The sequence below is a fragment of the Saccostrea echinata genome, unplaced genomic scaffold (assembly GCF_033153115.1).
Source record: "Saccostrea echinata isolate AGI-Se365-2 ecotype Australia unplaced genomic scaffold, CSIRO_AGI_Sech_v1 ptg000027l, whole genome shotgun sequence".
NCBI classification, from domain to species: Eukaryota; Metazoa; Mollusca; class Bivalvia; order Ostreida; family Ostreidae; genus Saccostrea; species Saccostrea echinata.
The window spans coordinates 6,976,531-6,995,040 of NW_026889776.1; the positions used below are offsets into that span (position 1 = coordinate 6,976,531).

Here is an 18,510-nt window from a genome sequence, read left to right on the forward strand (position 1 = left end):
TTACGCGGTACAGAAATAGGGATTGTAGAGAGGCTTCAAAGAGAAATAATTCAAAAACTTAGGTAATTGAAATTATAATAATTAAATGTTCTTTAGTCAGAATTTATCGATGTGAAAACCTATGCCTTTGTACTCACAAAGTTAGCATAAAAGTGCTTCGCACTTTTATTCAGTTTTTGAGGACAAAGACATGAGTTTACACGTCGATAAATTCTGAAAAAGAACGTTTAATCTTATATACTGAACTCATAATGAAATTGTGTTCTCTGTTGGTAATTAATCTTTGATTTGATTATCTTCTTTATTGGTATATGATCTTTTGACATGATAAACTTCTTTATTGGTATATCATGTTTTGGTATATGATGTAATGATGAAATTGTCTTTATTGGTACATTGGTCTTAGATTATTCTTTATTATGATAAAGTTGTCTTTTTTATTGATGTTATCATCAAATTGTTTTCTTTATTGGTATATTATCTCAAGGTGAAATTGTTTTCTTTATTGGTATATGATGTTACGATAAAGTTTTTTTTTCTTTTAACGTTACAATGTTGTGATGAAATGTCTTCTTTCTTGGTATATGATGTTGTGATCAAAATGTCTTCTTTCTTGGTATAAAAATGTCTTCTTTCTTGGTATATGATGTTGAGATCAAATTGTCTTCTTTCTTGGATTATGCTGTTTTGATCAAATTGTCTTCTTTCCTGGTGTACGATGTTGTGATCAAATTGTCTTCTTATTGGTATATCATCCATGATGAAATCGTTTTCTTTATCGGTAACAACCATGAGATCATATACCAATAAAGATCTCATGTTTAGATTGTCTACTTTATCAATTGGTATATCATCTCAAGATGAATTTGTCTTCTTTATTGGTACATGATCTCAAGATGAATTTGTCTACTTTATTGGTACATGACCTCATGTTTAAATTGTCTACTTTATTGGTATATCATCTCATGATTAAATCGTCCTCTTTATTGGTATATAATGTCAAGATAATATTGTCTACTTTATTGGTATATGATGCTATGGTAAAATTGTCTTCTTTATTGGTTTTTGATGTGATGATAAAATTTCCCTCTTTTTCTGGATAGATCTCATTTGTCTGACTATACAAGCGCTTTATGACGTTATTGGTGATTTGTTACTGAAGAATTGTTTGCATTTGTGAATTTAAAAAAATGATCTCTGAACTATTGCAACTGTTTTATCTGTCCACCATGCAAAAAGATATTTTTGAAATAGTTTGGGTACAAAAGTTACGGCCAAGAAAGATTAAAGTTTTTCAAAATCAAACTTTGACATGTAGGTCCAGAAGTCAAAAACCATAGTACCTGCACATTCGGAAATGTCTTGTGTCATATGTGAAAAAACACTAAATTCCTGTCTCTTCTGGTGCAAAAGTAACAGCAAAATTTCAAATCTTTGAAAAGTAGGTCAAACATCAAGGTCAATTATGAAGTGCAAAATAACACATAGTTCTTGTCATTGGTAATGCACTATCTTCATAAGCTTGGGCCAAGGTTAAAAATATTGAAAAATAGGTCAAACGTCAAGGTTATAAAAAAAACCCATACTTCATTCTGAAAGATCATCTCATAGATAATACACATTTGAAATATCTACTCTCATTCTAAAGTTATATTTAAAGTTTCATTTTTTTAAAGTATGTTAAAACTTCAATTAATGTCATGTAGTCAAAATAATAATGCAATTGGAAAGCTATACACGTGAAATATAAAGCCCTATCTTCCCTCGTTCAAAAGTTATGACCAAGCTTAAAGTTTTTGTGATTGAGGGCAATTAGTTATATAGCCTATATATTCGTAGTGAAAGCTACAAATTACAGCACCAAAAACGTTTTATGAAATTTTTTTATTGTAAATCAAAAATGAAAAAAAAAATTACTACATTAAAAATTTTGCTTTATCTGCTGAGAAAAAAATTCATTTTTTATAATGTTCACGTAGTTGAGAGATCTAGAGGTGAGAAAATACACACTGTATCTTGTAAATTTCTTATTTCCCCTGTCACAATTGAATTCATTATCATTTAATTTGTTACGAAATACAAAGACCTGTCATTCCGCTGAGATACAGGTTTATTTAACAAATCACCTTAAGTTTGGTTAATTCAAAGCTGAAATTAGAAATCCATGTCTACAATAAACAAATTATGTTCCTTGTAAGGTGACTAATGCGACGTTCGTAAATTATGACAGTCTACATTGTATTATCAAATTTAGTTCCCGCTATTTATAACCATTATTATACAAAGTTTGTCCCTTTTGGTGATTAACAAATGTTCCTGTTTGTTTATAATGTAAGTGTTTACAGTGAAATCATTTCAGATCTTCTGTATGCAATCCTATAGGAACAATAAAAAAAATTAATTTCTTGCTTTTAGTCGAAATTAAAAATACCAAGACTTGCAATTTTCATAAGAATTCTTTGGAACTTTGTGAAACAGTGATGAAAAGTCGTCGAACAAAATCGCAAGACCATTCTCCAGAGGCTTTAAATTAGACAGAAAGATCTTTGTTCTGAATGTAACAAATTCACATATCTGTTAAAGCGAAACCTTAAGGATCTGTGATAAGAATATACCATTTATTCCGCTTATTTGGTAAGACATTCAAAAATTACTATATTAAAATAATCACTGTGGTTCTTGATTTAAATTGTCATCAGATTTAGTCTCCGCAATTAGCATAATTATCGTCGTCAACTTTCTTGCCTTTGCTTCAGTCACTTGGCATGTGAAAACTCTAAACAGTATCTAAAAATTGTATTGGCACATAAATTAGAAAAAAAAAAATTAAGAATCCGAAATAAGTTAACTATGCTGTTACACATATATTTTCGCTCTCCACATAAGACAAGACCTGATGCCGCCGAACTATTGGCACCAGTATATATTGTTGACAATATTTGTGCTAATTGGCAAAGATAAATTCAGAGCGATAATATTTCTCTTAACGGGTGCAGATCCATCAATATGCATACCTTTAACATCAATTTTGCCGTTTCATAACATTTTCTGAAATGTACATGCACATATTCCAAAAACAACTATTTAAAAATGAACACATCTAGCATTCTGTACAGTACACCTAGAGAGAGTCAGAAATAAACATTCTATCCCTAAATCATTTTACCCTGATTTAATTTCCTTGTTTTGTTAGCCTTCTTAAAAGAAACCTCGTTCTATTCTATTATTTTCCACATCTACGTTCTATTCTATTATTTTCCACATCTACGTTCTATTCTATTATTTTCCACATCTATGTTCTATTCTATTATTTTCCACATCTATGTTCTGTTCTATTATTTTCCACATCTACGTTCTATTCTATTATTTTCCACATCTATGTTCGCCTTTTCACCTGTTCAAAATCTTATCATTGAAAAACAAAATTAGTTTTGGAAGTAAAAAGATATCATGGTGTATTTTTGACTTTAAATATTATACTGAGGTAAATTTGAATAGATATATCGTTAACATCTAATCATTTCCCTTCTGTGGTAGTGGCAGGTTAGACATTTTTATGGCGGTCTTCAAACTTCTTTGACATATCCTCCAACATAATTTCTTTGTTTTACATCACAATCTGGGGATTCCTCTGTTCGAATCATTTAATTTATACAAGTAACTGAATTCTATGATAATAATTATATGAAAATCTTACTAAAATGTGTAAACATTTACTTACATTAAAAAAAATCATTTATTATTATAATTACAGTAATATGATAACCAGAAATTGAAACGCCATAATTAATAAGATATATAGTAATTTAATTATAAATGATAGTCCTAATTATAAATCTGTGCTCACCAACACAGCAGTATGATACCCTGAGGTTGTGTCTTCATCGTCTCACAGTCACGAACAAACAGAATCTCAACACAGTCCATATTAGCTTAGTATTGTAAAAAAAATCTACGTAGCAGAATCATTACTCTTCAGTTTCATGTATGCATCTTTGGGAACTATTGCTTCAAACTCTGCGTAAATTCAAATACAATCCTGTAACGCAAACATTTCTTTTTTTAAGCCTATGTAATTCATTAAAAATTTAATTTAATTTTCATGGCAATTAAGACAATTTTCATGAACCATGAACAGAGTAGAAAAGTAAAATATTGTGAATCTCTCTCTCTCTCTTTCTCTCTATCATCTCATAGATAATACACATTTAAAATATCTACTCTCATTCTAGAGTTATTTCTAAATTTTCATTTTTTTAAAAATTATGTTAAAACTTCAATTAATGTCATGTAGTCAAAATGATAATACAACTGGAAAGCCTTGTCCAGGTAATGTACATGTGAAATATAAAGCCCTATCTTCCCTCGAACGACCAAGGTTAAAGTTTTTGTGATTGAGGGTAATTAGTTGTATAGCCTATATATTCGTAGTGAAAGCTATTAATTACTTACGTCACCAAAAACGTCTATCTATCTATCGATTGATCGGAGGAGGAGGAAAAAAATGTCCCCAGTGTTGTCCTTAGCTTCTGATAATATATTTTCTACAAAGAGAAATGATTTTTTTTAAGTCAATCAGTTATTAATCTCAGTATAGTATACTTCCTTAATATAATCCATTTTGACACATTTTTGTGTAGGTCATTTTTAAAACATAGTTTCCTGTACCGTTTTTGAATTATTGTTTTCTATACTGTTATGGTTAATTGAGAACAATGCATAATTAACAGAAAGTTGTTTCTCGAACACGCTTTCAATAGATAACACACGGGATGTGCTGCAAATGCTATATTCCTTACAGTCTCATCATCGGTATCCAACCTTAGTGGCAAGGAGAACACCCTGAGTATTGCAGCATTTGGTTTTCAACAATAAAAAATCAAACGTATGAAAATTAATCAAAACTTCATGAAGTATGATTTAAATTTTCCAAAATGGTGCCTATAGGATTAAGCAAATGTTTAAATTGCCGGGTTTTTTTTCTATAAAACCCATCCTTCGTGCATATGAAATAGGAGCAATGAAAATTTACGTCACAGTTTTGACGTTATATATCTAGAGACAAATTTAACAATCAGGAAAAAAAACACAACAAAAAACACATTTTGTTTGTATCTGGAAGAACATGTTTCAGGTAGCTGTGATTACTTTTTTTGTACAATTTTCCTGTAGCACGATATGTCAGTTTATGATTAATCTACCTGAGATGATGACACATTCATATTTGTAATAAAACATGTATGCAATTCATGTACAAATTAAGATGCTAGCATGCATTTAATTACCTCTCCTAATTATTTTTCTGCACGTATTACACAAAGAATGCTGGTCATTAATAAACAGAAAATTTTGTACACAAAGTTGCAAGTTGTAGTTCTTTCTCGAACATTTTGAATTTTGAAATAAATTCGCTGCCTATGAAGCGTGACAATTTCAATGAAACATTGTCAATTTAAGGGAAGTTGTTGTGTGGTTTTGACTGAGAGTCCTCACGCATCACTTGTTACATAAGCACTCAGGCGTCCGTCATTGAAAATGAAATGTAGTTCTTTTTTTTAACTGAAAATTAGCATAAGATGTATTCTTACGCGTTACGCGTTCCACAAGAAGTCCTAGAAGTGGGATTCGTTTTGAAATGATTTGAAACAATGTGATAGTTTTCTGAACTTTTATTTTCGACGGGAAAAAGTTTCATCTGTTTCTAAAATTCATCATTTCAATGGACCGTCCCATTTACATTTCTTTAATTAACAAACATTTATTAACAATGTGTGCTCGATTATTTCTGGTTTTGTGTTTAATACAGGGATTTAGCAGCGCAGTGCAAACATACTCAGAACTTCTTTATCCAGTTCCCAGACACAAGTTGCAGACTTTGGGGAATCCCGTACCCGACCTCACAGCTGCAAGTTTGAAATGCTCTAAGGTTGGTACGGATTATGATTGTTTAATTTTTCTTATAATCTGTTTTGCATATTTGTTTAGTGATAATTTTATGAGACTTCATTGAGTTCTACATATTGAAACCTGTCACCTATTTAAATTTTATGAATTGACTTTGTTTTATGCTTAAATATATTTCTTTCTATTAAAATGTCAGTTGTACGCAGCAGTATTTCTTTTCAGTTTGTTACATGTACAAATACAAATACTATTCTAGTTTTAAAAAGACACAAGAAAGCAATACCATTTTTCAAAATATAGAAAAGCTTAACAATTACCAATTTCAAGCAAGAAAATAGAAACAGGTTAATTATATCCTAATAGTACTTATTGTATGACTTAATCATGGATTTTTTAAAAAGGCTGATACGACTTCATCACGTCTTACAGTGCAGAAAAAAAATCAATTGAATTTTTTGTAACGTTTTAACGTCAAAATTGGTTTAAGATTTGTAATGAATTCTAGATAGTATAATTAATAGTAATCAAGAATTCTTTAAATTAGATGTATTCTTTTTATAAATGCCAAAGTTCAATGCAATCTTGGTTTTCGAAAACAAAATTACTTAGTGTACAATAAAACTGACTATCATGAACAACTTTAATTTGTTTAGCAATCTTTCTTGTCATATCAAAGAATGATTAAACCATATATAAATGAGAAAAAGCCACATTATCTGGTTGGATATTAATTTACGAGACCGTACATGGAAAAGACATTATTCAAATGAATTTCTAATCCTCAAACAAGCCTTGAGAAAGAACACTGTAAAACGTGCTTAATTCATTTAGAGAAGTCACCCAATGGCAGTGTATTTAGCCCGCGTTTCGTATATCTCACTAATTAATTCACGGACAAATTTTCTTACAAACAATTAGCTTAATTTATGCTGTCAGAAAGGAAAGCTGTAAATATATAGGCACCCCTGACAGTGGTTTGTGTCATAAAAAATATTTCGTGATATCAATTATGTAAGATCTGTCAGAAATATTATTTAAAAACATTTAATTCGATGAAGAGGACGGTCTTTGAGTTATCCTCCCCTTAATGGGGTCTTTGGTATTACTTTGCCTGATTTATAAGTAGATAAACTTAAGAAAAGATCGATAGATAAATTAAATAAGATTTCTACGAAAACTGTTAACCTTGTTTTATAAGTCGAGAATACACGTATTTATAAAAAGTGTTGATCATATATATTTATATACATCAATACCAGTTAAAAATTTACATAGTACTCCGTGAAGTTTGATTAAAACTCGACTTATTCAATGTAAAGGTCAAAATGTGAGGAAAATATCTAAATGTGCATCATAGAGTGAAGAATAAGAATATACAATTATGTTTTCTACAAGATAATATAAAGTTGAAATTAAATTTTATTCTCGGATACATTGTTTCCCAGAAACTGTAAATCTGCATAAGGAATATACAAAGATATTACCTAGGAACTCAATTTCTCAAATTATTTTTAGGCTAATATTAATCAAATTTAACGTCATATGACATAAAAACGAGAGTTTATGAATTTCCATGTTTGACATTTAACGCTGCAGGAAATTTAATAAGTGAATTTAAAACGGACGAAAATGTATTTTTTAATTTTCTTTCCTACAGTTTTTTAATATGACGATGTGCCTATGAATAAATTTAAATTCAAATTCGTTTTATTTCATTTTTTCCAATTAACTTTATTGGCTCCATAACGTAGTAATATGAGGAAATTAAAGTTGAAATTAATTTGGAATGCTTATATAATGAAATCACAAACCTCAAAGTATTGGCATTTGATGTTGTTTATTTTCCTCAGTATAACAAAAAAAAAAAAAAACCATAATTATTATGATGGGCGTATTTTGTGTTTTATACTCCTGAACATTAAATTTAATGACAATTCAAGCTGAACAAAACCTCTTTATCCTTGAAAAAATTTTCTCTGCTAAGAACTTTTGAAATGAGATACATTGCTTCCAACCAACAATCTGCCATTTTGTAATGATCATTGAATTGATTTGATGTCTATCTACTATTTACAGTATACTGTCGTTATCAATTGCGTATGTCACATGCATTTAAAAAAATGTATATCTTCATTTACTTTGAATCAATTTTATTTATAAAGGTGTGTAAATTCGCTTTTTTCCCCGCCCATTTTCCCTTTTAGCACACAATCGCTTGAGATTGAATTTGGCATATGTTAAGTATGTGAATGTTTCTTGATTTCGCGAAGTAAAGCGTACGCAAAAATGGCAAAATTTATTATTTTACTGCATTGTGCAGTAATTTTGTTCGTCCTTGCTATAACGGCAAATCTTCATTGATAAAGAAATCAAATTCTGATGAGTTTGTTTACCCCCCCCCCCACCCCCCTTCCCCATTTCGTTGTGGCTCCTTATAAGGTCTAATGTTCTCATCTATCAAGGAGAGTACTGTTTTGTTCTGTGTGTGAACAATTCAACACTCATTGATTTGTGAACTGATTGATAGAAAATATCAAAATAGCTGAAACTGAGAAATGTGGAAAATGAATGAAACATGTCAAAGCATGTACAATGAACAATCTAAAAAAAATAAAAATTTATTTCAGTTCCATTAAACACATCAGAACAGGTAATTTAAATTCTTTTCGAATGACTCTCTATCTCTTGCTTTGTAGAAGTAAGATATTTGTTTTCTGTGATTTTTGAGATAAATATAGGTCGATTGCACTGAACTCACCTTGCCCATTTACATATGAATTCCTAATAAATTTATTTGTGTGATTTTTATATAAGTTCTCTTTTTAATACCGCATCAAGGTAGCAACGCTTCTATGTATAGGTCTTTTTTCGGCTTATAAGATTTTTCTGAGGTTTGTGATGAATACTCTTTAGCACCTATGATGTTTCATTGATAAGAATGCATAAGTTAAAACATTTATCTTGTCATCTTCAATTCAATTCACGGTCAAATTAATTAAATATCACGGCATGCATAATTAAAATTTGGCCATAAAACCATCTACATGTATCACTTGCACTCCTCAGTATTTCCTGTGCTTTTTTTATTCACCTCGTCTCTACGTGAGACACGTTTTGCGTGTAAATCGTAAGATAAACAGACATTTGTCTATTTTGAGGTCTATTTTGAGGTCTATTGGTAGATAAAAGGCCATTTGGAGCTATGTTCTTATATGTGGTTGGAATGTCAATATTGTTTAATTAAATGTCGATTCCTTTTTTAACTGATACCACCAAGGATCTGAATATCTTAGTCAGAATTTAGTATTGTAAAGTAGTCTAAGAGAAGATGTTTTATTACGTATTGTTTATAAAAGAAAGTAACTTTTTTGTTGACATGGCGATGAAGTGCCAGTTATTAACAATGAGTTCTTCCCCTAGGATCCTGAAATAAACTGAAGTCAATCATTTGTAAAATGTTTATTTGTAGTGAACTGACACTATAAAATTGAAGATAACAGCATGTTGGTGATGCAAAGACGAATAAAAGTATGAAATGGGTTTTTTTTTTTTGGCATCTTAGTTCTTTCAGCGCAATGTATTAATTTTGACTTATGCTTTTAAATATCATTGGCCATTATTCCAAATATCAACAGTTGTTGTTTTATTTTTCGTGAAGACCTGTTACAGATAATTAAATTAACATGGGCATGTGTTATTTTTTGGTAAAATTAACCTCAAATCGGAATATGAATGTATTTGATTGTACACCGACTGTTTCAAGTCACAAATGCTTGAAAGGGTTTGATTTAGTTTGATAAAATATATCATGCTGTAAATTTTGAACACACCCCTACCCAGTAAATTCTAAATTTACAATTTGATAAATTCAGTTCAATTCGACAGATTTCTGACTTAAAATAGAAAATGAATAACCCTCATTGGTATTTGCACGACAATTAACTGGCAATTAATTAGTTAAGATATTTATAATTAATTATTAAGATATTTATTAAATTCTTGACATAAGTCCAATATGTTTAAAATAATGTCTATTATGTTTCCTTTCATTACCTTGTTCTTTTGAATCTTTGTGACTGCTTGTTAAATATTTTTAACTGAAAATAATAATATTAATAATAATAATAATAAATTAAAACGATTTCGAGGAACGTTTAATATGTCATTGATCCATTGTTTCCTCCAGAAATAAATTGTCAATATCATTTACACAAACCAAAAATGTAACTACATGTATCTGTAAATGTATATCTTCTCTCGTCACAGCAAACTTTTCAATGAAGATGTGTTTTTTTTTCCAATCATATTCAATACTGAAAATTCTTGATAAACTCTGCCCTCAGGATGATAAATGAGGTATTTAATGTCACTTCTAGGTCATGTTTCTGAATACTATGAGTTAATTTACTAAAGTATTAGGTTATTTCTATTTTTTTATGGTATAACATCAGTCATTTCATGTATTTTCAATGTAAAAGAATCAGAATGCATTGATTTCAAGGTCAACATAAAAATCATTCTTTTTAAGTACATTACTGCCAGTTCAGTTTAGGTTTGGAATATCAAAGACACGGATCTTATTTTATTTATACATGCAATTCTTCAGAAAATTTCTTAATTTCGTTTAAGAATTAGATATGAGATAACTTTAAATTGGAGAAAAATAAAATTTCTTAACTCATGTATGTAAAGAAATACAATTAAGTATTCATGACTGATTGGTAATCATTCAGAGAAAACCAATGACATTGTGTTTTTATAACAACTGGGAAGCATATGGACGTAAACCAATTTCTCTAAATTCATTTGTTTGTCAGTATGTATCTTAATATGTATATAAACTGTTCTCTTCTAAAGCCAGAGGATTATGACTAGAGTCCCTGTCTTTATGGTTATCTGTGGATATTTCCATGGTGATTTATGTTGATAATTTCTTTCAATGAAATGTGTAAGCTAACCTTAAGAAAAAATATTTAATGTTTTGATTTGGCATTATTCTGTTGTAGAGGGATTGGCGATCCTACATTTCGCCCTAGCTTCCACCCCCCCCCCCCATTTGGTATTATAATCAGACATAAATAAACTGAGACAACCCTTAACTATATCTACAATAAAACGAGTTTTCTCATATTTATAGACTATTCAGGAGAATTAACTTTTTTTTCGTACCTTACACCAGTATTCACCTTTATTCAGAATATAAAGTACATGTACAGATTAAAAAACGATAGGGCAAGTAAAGTCAGAAAGATTAAAATTGTAAAATAAAGAGTGAAGCTATATTCCCTGATTAAATAAAAGAAATATACTTTGTCTACAGACTGTTTACTCTTTTGTAGGATGTAAAGTGTGGATACTGTGGTCCACTAGGGCTAATAAGAACAGACAACCCACCTTTTACTCCATATTTGGAGGGAAGTGAAATTAAGTTATCAACCTTAATAAATGACGTTACATATGGCACGGTTCAAGTATCTCTCTGTGTTCGTAATGATTCATCAAAAGATGAAAACGAGGCCTGTGTCCATGATGTACAACTTTACTTTCCGGAAGTGGAATCATTTACGTTTCCAATATCATCCTCTGGTGAAAAATCGATTAGCATTCTCCTTCCACGTGGATTGTCATGTCAACATTGTATTCTGAGATGGAGCCTAACGGAAAGTAAGTATAAATTAAAAAAGAAAGAAATCTATTTTTGAGTAGAAAAAATTACAGGAAGAGAATGTTAATGAATCTAACAGCTTTTGTACATTTTTCTTCATATCACTTACCGAACTGTTTAAATTTTAACTTGATAATTAAAGAATAAACATTATAACAAATAGTGTTTATCTGTTCATAAAGGGTAAACTTGAGAAGGGATTTAAACACATCTTTTGTCTTTTATAAAATTCAAAAGGAGACCCAACGTGCTCAGGATGTGAACTTACAACAATAAACTGCGCAGATGTAGTTATAGATCCCACCGCACATAGGAGAACCAAACGCCAAGCTGCAAAAAAACCAAAAAAGAAATCCAAAAAGAAAAAAGGTCTAGTGCCTCTTCTCCCGCCACCCACCCCAAGGACTCCTACAACGAGTCAAGGAACTTCCCCAGCCCCTACCCGATACACCACAAGAGGAAATACCTTTTTGGAAATGATTAAAATGATGCAACTAAAAAACAAACAACAAGCGACTAGCGTAAGAGACAAAAATCTCAATGTAATGAAAAATACTCGACCACCACCAAATCATTTTGCATCGAATCCTCTTTATGTATCCCCTGTGCCTAACAAAACAGTCAGAAAAGTTCAGGGCCACACAATTCCAAAATCCAAAACTGCAAGGAATTCTCAAAGGATTCCTCCCACAGCCAGTCCTGTAGTTGCGTACAAAAAGGTGAGAAATGTTCCGAAAGAAACCAACACTCTATTTAAAAAAGAATGGCAACATCAGTCCGGTTATTCTTCTGGTATGAATGCGCTAGAAAAGCCTGCAGAAAGTTATGAAAGTGGAGTTATTAGGAAAACTGCTCCTTCAAATGCTTTTCTTGATGCAATTCGGCGTTTTAAGAAGAAAAAAATGGGTTTAGATGAATTGATACAGGTCAATAAACCACAACTAGGAGAATTCCACGGTAACGTGGAAGTTACCCGGATTAAGAAAATAGAAAAACCTCAAGACCAAATGTCCTCTGTCAATACCCTTTTTGAAAAAGAGAGTAAGTTCAAGGAACCACAACTCTCGAAATATGATATTTTCGAGAAAATTCCTAAAACACAAACAACCTCTACAACTAGGACTACTATACAGACCACGAAAGCGCCTATCACAGTTCGCAAAATTTCTTCAACAATACGACCTAAGAAAGCTGGCGTCCGAAATTTGGCGAAGAATACGTTTTTGGAAGCTATAATGAAGATGAAAGGAGTGCCTCCCAAAATGCCTTCATCACAAGTAAAATCTAAGGTTATCCCTTCTAAAACACAGAAATCAATGACTACCCAGCGTGTCACTAAAAAATTAACAACGACAAAAGCTCCTACAACAGCAGTCACGAAGGTCACCACAATACCCGTAAACAGTCTTCCAAGGCAGACAAAACCACAGGCTAAGAACGATTCTTTTATGGAAGCTATTAAACGTCTTCAGAGTCAACGAGAAAACATTCTCAATCAAAGACAGCCACAAGTTAATGCTCTGTCAAGTACACAAACTACAGTAAAAGAGTCAACAGCAACTGCAACTCGCACTTTAGCTCCCTCAACATCTACAACAAAAGCAACGACCAAGGTATCGACAAAGAAAAGCAATGGACTTTTACCAGCGTGGGGACCATGGGAAAGAACATCAAAGACTACCAAATCTACCACCACCTCTACCTCTAGGTCAACAACACTAACATCTACTAAAACCTCCAAAACAACCTCAATGCCAAGTACATTCTATACTTCCCCAAATAGTAGTAGGCGTAGAACAACAATGGAAGAAACAGATTCTATTTATCAATTCACACAAATCCAAACCACTGCAATACCTCTAATAGAAGACAATCCGTTCATACATTATTTCGTTATCCTTCCTCCAATGGATAAAGATAAAAAGAGCACAATAAACGAAACACCTTCCACAGTCGACACGACCCCAATAGTAAATAGTACAACAGGAGAAGGGCTAACATCGAGTACACAACAAACTACATCAACACTATCAGGGGGCCTCTTGGAACTTGCTTCCATTGATAAAACCAAGACTACTTCAGTTGCACCATCAACGTATTTGATATCGAAGGCTATAAATATAGATTCAACCTTTGAAACTAGTTCACGAAGTTCAAAAGACACTGAAATGTATTCATCGAATGCTATAAATATAGACTCAACCTTTGAAACTAGTTCACGAAGTTCAAAAGACACTGAAATGTATTCATCGAAGGCTATAAATATAGACTCAACCATTGAAACTAGTTCACGAAGTTCAAAAGACACTGAAATGTATTCTTCTCCATCCACATCCTTAAATCCTATGGTAACTTCAACTCAAATGAAGACTACCTTGACCTCTGGATTGCTTCCACAGAGTTCTCTCAAAGTAAAGAAACTGACATCGTCAGCGGGAATTTTACCTTTGAGAAAAAACAAAGAACAATTAAAAACTACAATCAAAAGTCCCATCACCTATACACGAGGAAACGAAACTCTGAAACAATCTGAGGCTAAAAATACACCAGTATCAGTAACAAAAACTTCAAAATTAATAAGTGCAACACAAAACAAAAAAACAACAATACCAATGGGTATTGATGTATCTATTTCTTCTCAATTACCCCCAAAAACTACACTTGATGAAAAGTCAGCCTTAGCATTTAAAGAATTGTTTAAACCAGAAGAGTTCAAAAAGATTCGAAAAGAGAATTCTCTTCTTCCAAAGTCTAAATCTGCTGCTACAACAGTGGATAGAAGCGGTACCTCTGAACCAACAGGAAAGAGAGGCATCATATCAAAAGTACAGGCTTTTGGATCATCTTTTGATACCCAAAGTACACTTGATACTACTACACCAAACATCAACCTAGAAACCTTCATTTCAGAATCAAACAAAATAACTTCTTCAACGATGCAGGCTACAAAAAGCGAGATGCTGCAAGAAGAAATGCACAAACGTGTAATGGATGGTAAGAATTACGATTTGCTAGAAAAGGAATTACATGACAAACTGTTGGAGCCTAATCAAAGTTCAACTTCAGACTCACAGAAACCTGTTTACTTAGATCTCATCCACGAAGACATGTATAAACATTCAAATGCAAAATCAAAACCCTCAACACTGTCCACAGCAATATCTACAACACCTAAAGGGAAGCAGATAAACAGATTACTTCCCTCAGCGCAACCAAAGACCAACAACCAGAAAAAGAAAAAGTTAGGCTTCCTACCCCTTATGCCTGTAATGTCAAGCAAGCGTCCAATGCAGTTAAGCACAACAGAATCCACTATTTCAAATTTACCTTCAATATCAATCTCTACTACCACAACACAATCTCCAACTACTACAAGTCAACAAACAAAATCTACAACCACAACCATTGACAAATCTTCATTTTTATTTAAAATGCAAGAATTAAAACTTCAATTATTGCAAAAGGAAATTGAAAATCTTAAAATGAAGCTGCTAGAAATCAATCAAAGCCCCTGGTCGTCTAGAGTTCAAATAAAGCAGACCAGAACATCCTCCTCAAGATCTTCAACAACAACAACTGAAACCCCAACTACATCAACAACCACAACTACTGAACCTCCAACAACTACAACTACCACGGAAGCTCCAACTACCACAGAAGCGCCAACAACCACAAGTACCACGGAAGCTCCAACTACAACTGAAGCTACAACAACTACACAGTCGTCAACAACAACAAAAGCACCACCACCAACAACAGAAATAACAACAACTGAATCAACAACCACAGAACCACCAACAACAACCACCGGACCATCAACAACGACTATACCTACAACAACCACTGAATCTATAGCCATATTGATGAGGAATTTTTTGAAAATTTTCCGTCCCATTCTGTACAGACAACTTCATATGAGTGCAGAGCAGAAACAGAACACACCTGCTGTCATACCAATGACCATGATTAGGAGGACGACCAGATCGCCTACATCAAGTTCCATAACAACAACGCCAAAGACACTACCGACAACAAGCACTACAATCACTACTACACAAGCTACATCAACGACAACCGAAGCTCCTACAACTACAGTCGCAACAACAACGACCACACGAGTTCCAACAACGTTTAGGACTAAGATGACGACACCCAAACAAACAACAGTCTCCAAAACTACTCTCTCAGAAAAGATGCTACTGCAGCAGTTATTAATGGAGTTCCATCCAGACGTTTACAACAAACTTTACAACACGAAAGCAAAGGATGCTACAGAGACGACAACGACTTACGAGCCTACTACAGACCCTATCACCGCCGCTACAGGACCTGTCGTGGAACTGACGGAACTAACTGACCCACCTACGTCAAGTACAAGAACAACTACCCTAACTCCAACAACAACTACAACATCAATTAAAACAACCATCAGGACTAGACCTTCGACAACAACAACCTCATTGAGAACAACACAAACAACAAGAAAACCACTAGTAACACTGGCAGATAAAAAGATAACTCTACCCGGATCAACCACACCCATAAGCTATTTTGAATTCCTTGAGAAGGCAAAGAATGCTAATATACCTATTCCACCTCAGATTCAACAAGAATTGAAAAATCTTTTTGAAAAAAGCAAAGCAAAATCTACAACATCTACAGCTACCCGTTTCACAACAAGAATACCTAGAAAAAGTCAGGTAAACATTGTGCCAGTAGATCCAATACTGATTAGAGATTTTGACAATCCTTTGCCAGTGAGACGCTGGAGTCCATCCATGCAAGGTAATCCTACTTGTGTAATAATAATATTAATACAAGTTTTTCCTGTTTTCTTCGATGAACATTCCAAGTTAGAGATAAAGTCCATTTTCTGTACATTTTTTCTTTCAATATTAAAAGCAAATTCTTTCCATTTTTTGTTTGATGTCTATTTTATTATCCTACGCAACTATTACTGATCTTTAGCTTTCAAATTTAATTTTCAGAGCGTACAATACCACCTCGAATCACTACCACTACTCGTAAAATAACTACTGCCACGTCTGCATCACCAACGAGTAAAAAGCCACAGGTAGCAGAAATCCTAAAGAAATATAAGGAGATGTATGAGCATGGGGTGGACAAGCAAAAAATTGTCCAAGCAATCTTTAAAAACGTGGATATTGACACGCTCGTTGATAATAAGGCTCTATTTAACCAGCTTCTATCTACAGAATCTCCACAGGGGCAGGCAAACTACAGTCCCTCCACGAAAATAGGATACCCATATGATACTACGCACAATTATGGACCCAGCCCTTTAAAGAATATCCCTCATAACCAGGGACAGAATGTCTTAGAGAACCCAAATATGAACGTAGTACTAGCGTATTCTGAGCGACAATCGAACCGAGATAGAGCTCCCGGTCTAAGCGCTTTTGAAAACCAGATGATGGGAATACCAGTGGATATTCCAACAACACGACAACCCTTCCGGTTTGCTAACAATTTAAGAAAAGAATCACAGGATCCCGTGGGATGGGGTGCACCTGTAAACGACGTACAAATCCGTGAATATCGATATACTAATGGTGATACATCAATTAATAACATACAAAAGAACCAGCAAGGATTTGCCCAGGGACAGTACGAGTTTGCTCCGGGATCTTTTGATGCAGTAGCCGCGGAAAATCCAAATGCAGGCTTTGTATCGAACAATAATGAGGGATTCGGTAAAAACACCAGGCCCCCCGTCTTGCAGCTGGAAAATACTGTGGCGTACAGAGAGAGGGGACTAAATAGCCACAAGCATGGTCCTCTGGTGGTGGGTCCCAGTGGTTCATTAATGGATTTAGGAATGGTTAATAGGCTTCAGAGCGTGGACAAACAGGGGAGTGGAGCTGTAATTATGTCTAAATCTCTGGGAGCAAACTTAGTTCTACATGCCAAGGACAGTATTGGTGGCGGATCTGTCAGTGCTGTTAGTAGTGGAGGCTCTTTATCACAGAGTCCGCGTAATATAGGCCCACAAGACTTCACCATCAAAAAGCAGGTTGGATCGCTGTCAAACTCTGGAATCGCACGAAGCAGCCAATTATCAGCGCCAGAAGAATCACAGATTGCTGATCCACGTACATTCAGATTGAGGCGCAGTACACGGGGAATAAAACATCGCGAGTACAAACCTAGGAGACGGCAATACATGTTAGAAAAACAATACATTGTGGATTCCAGTGACAAACTGGTATGTCTCATAGGAGAAACACTGGAATGCAGAGGCACTGGAGAATTTACAGACATTAAGGGCATAAACTGGTTTTGTTTAAGCATGTGTGAAAGGGACAGGTGCCCCAAAGATAAGTGTCAGTGTGGTTGTAGGGATCCAAAAACTGACATGTGGCGACCCCTACCCAACTAAGTAAGCAATCAATTTTCTTCCTACCGGGTCATTGTAGTACACCTTTTCTGTTTTACTCATACTTGTACTATGTTCTGTATCTGTGTTATGGAAATAAATAAACTGTTTTGTTTTTGAATTTTAGTTTATTAGATTTTCTATAAAAAAAAAAAAAAAAAAAAAAAAAAAAAAAGTACTGTGATAGGAAACTGTACGACGTGCTCCTTTTCACATTTATGTACGTTATAGATTGAATAGAAAAACTTTTGTTTTGGCTGATTAAGGTTAGCATGGCTAAAGGCGGAATAAATTAATGGCAAAAGACCAGATAATCTGCTCAAATAAAGGCATCTTCTTTGATAGAGATTATTGATTACTGATAAGGAATTCTTGAAAAACAAGAAACTCTCAAAATTAAATCGATCATTCCTGGGAATTTTTAAACACATGCTCAAAAGCACGATAAATGCAATACATATATTTTCCCCTGTCGTTTTATTTCGAAACTTCCTTTCTAAGCCCCGAATCTACGATGCATTATTCAAGCATGACACGATGAATT

General features: G+C 33.3%; 1 protein-coding gene and 1 long non-coding RNA gene across 2 annotated transcripts; one reads left to right on the top strand and one right to left on the bottom strand.

Annotated features, from left to right (window-relative positions):
* Positions 1–3,772: 3,772 nt before the first annotated feature.
* On the bottom strand, positions 3,773–4,877 carry LOC133193466 (uncharacterized). Its single transcript, XR_009721939.1, has 3 exons — positions 4,800–4,877; positions 4,453–4,544; positions 3,773–4,039 (listed from the first exon to the last, which is right to left on the bottom strand). It is a non-coding gene; the product is annotated as an uncharacterized LOC133193466 (long non-coding RNA).
* Positions 4,878–5,499: 622 nt separating this feature from the next.
* Positions 5,500–18,087, top strand: LOC133193458 (mucin-2-like). Its single transcript, XM_061329408.1, has 4 exons — positions 5,500–5,926; positions 11,244–11,568; positions 11,807–16,354; positions 16,558–18,087. Exons 1-4 carry the CDS (start codon positions 5,720–5,722, stop codon positions 17,967–17,969), a joined length of 6,492 nt encoding a protein of 2,163 aa, XP_061185392.1. The 5' UTR covers positions 5,500–5,719; the 3' UTR covers positions 17,970–18,087.
* The last annotated feature ends 423 nt before the right edge of the window (positions 18,088–18,510 follow it).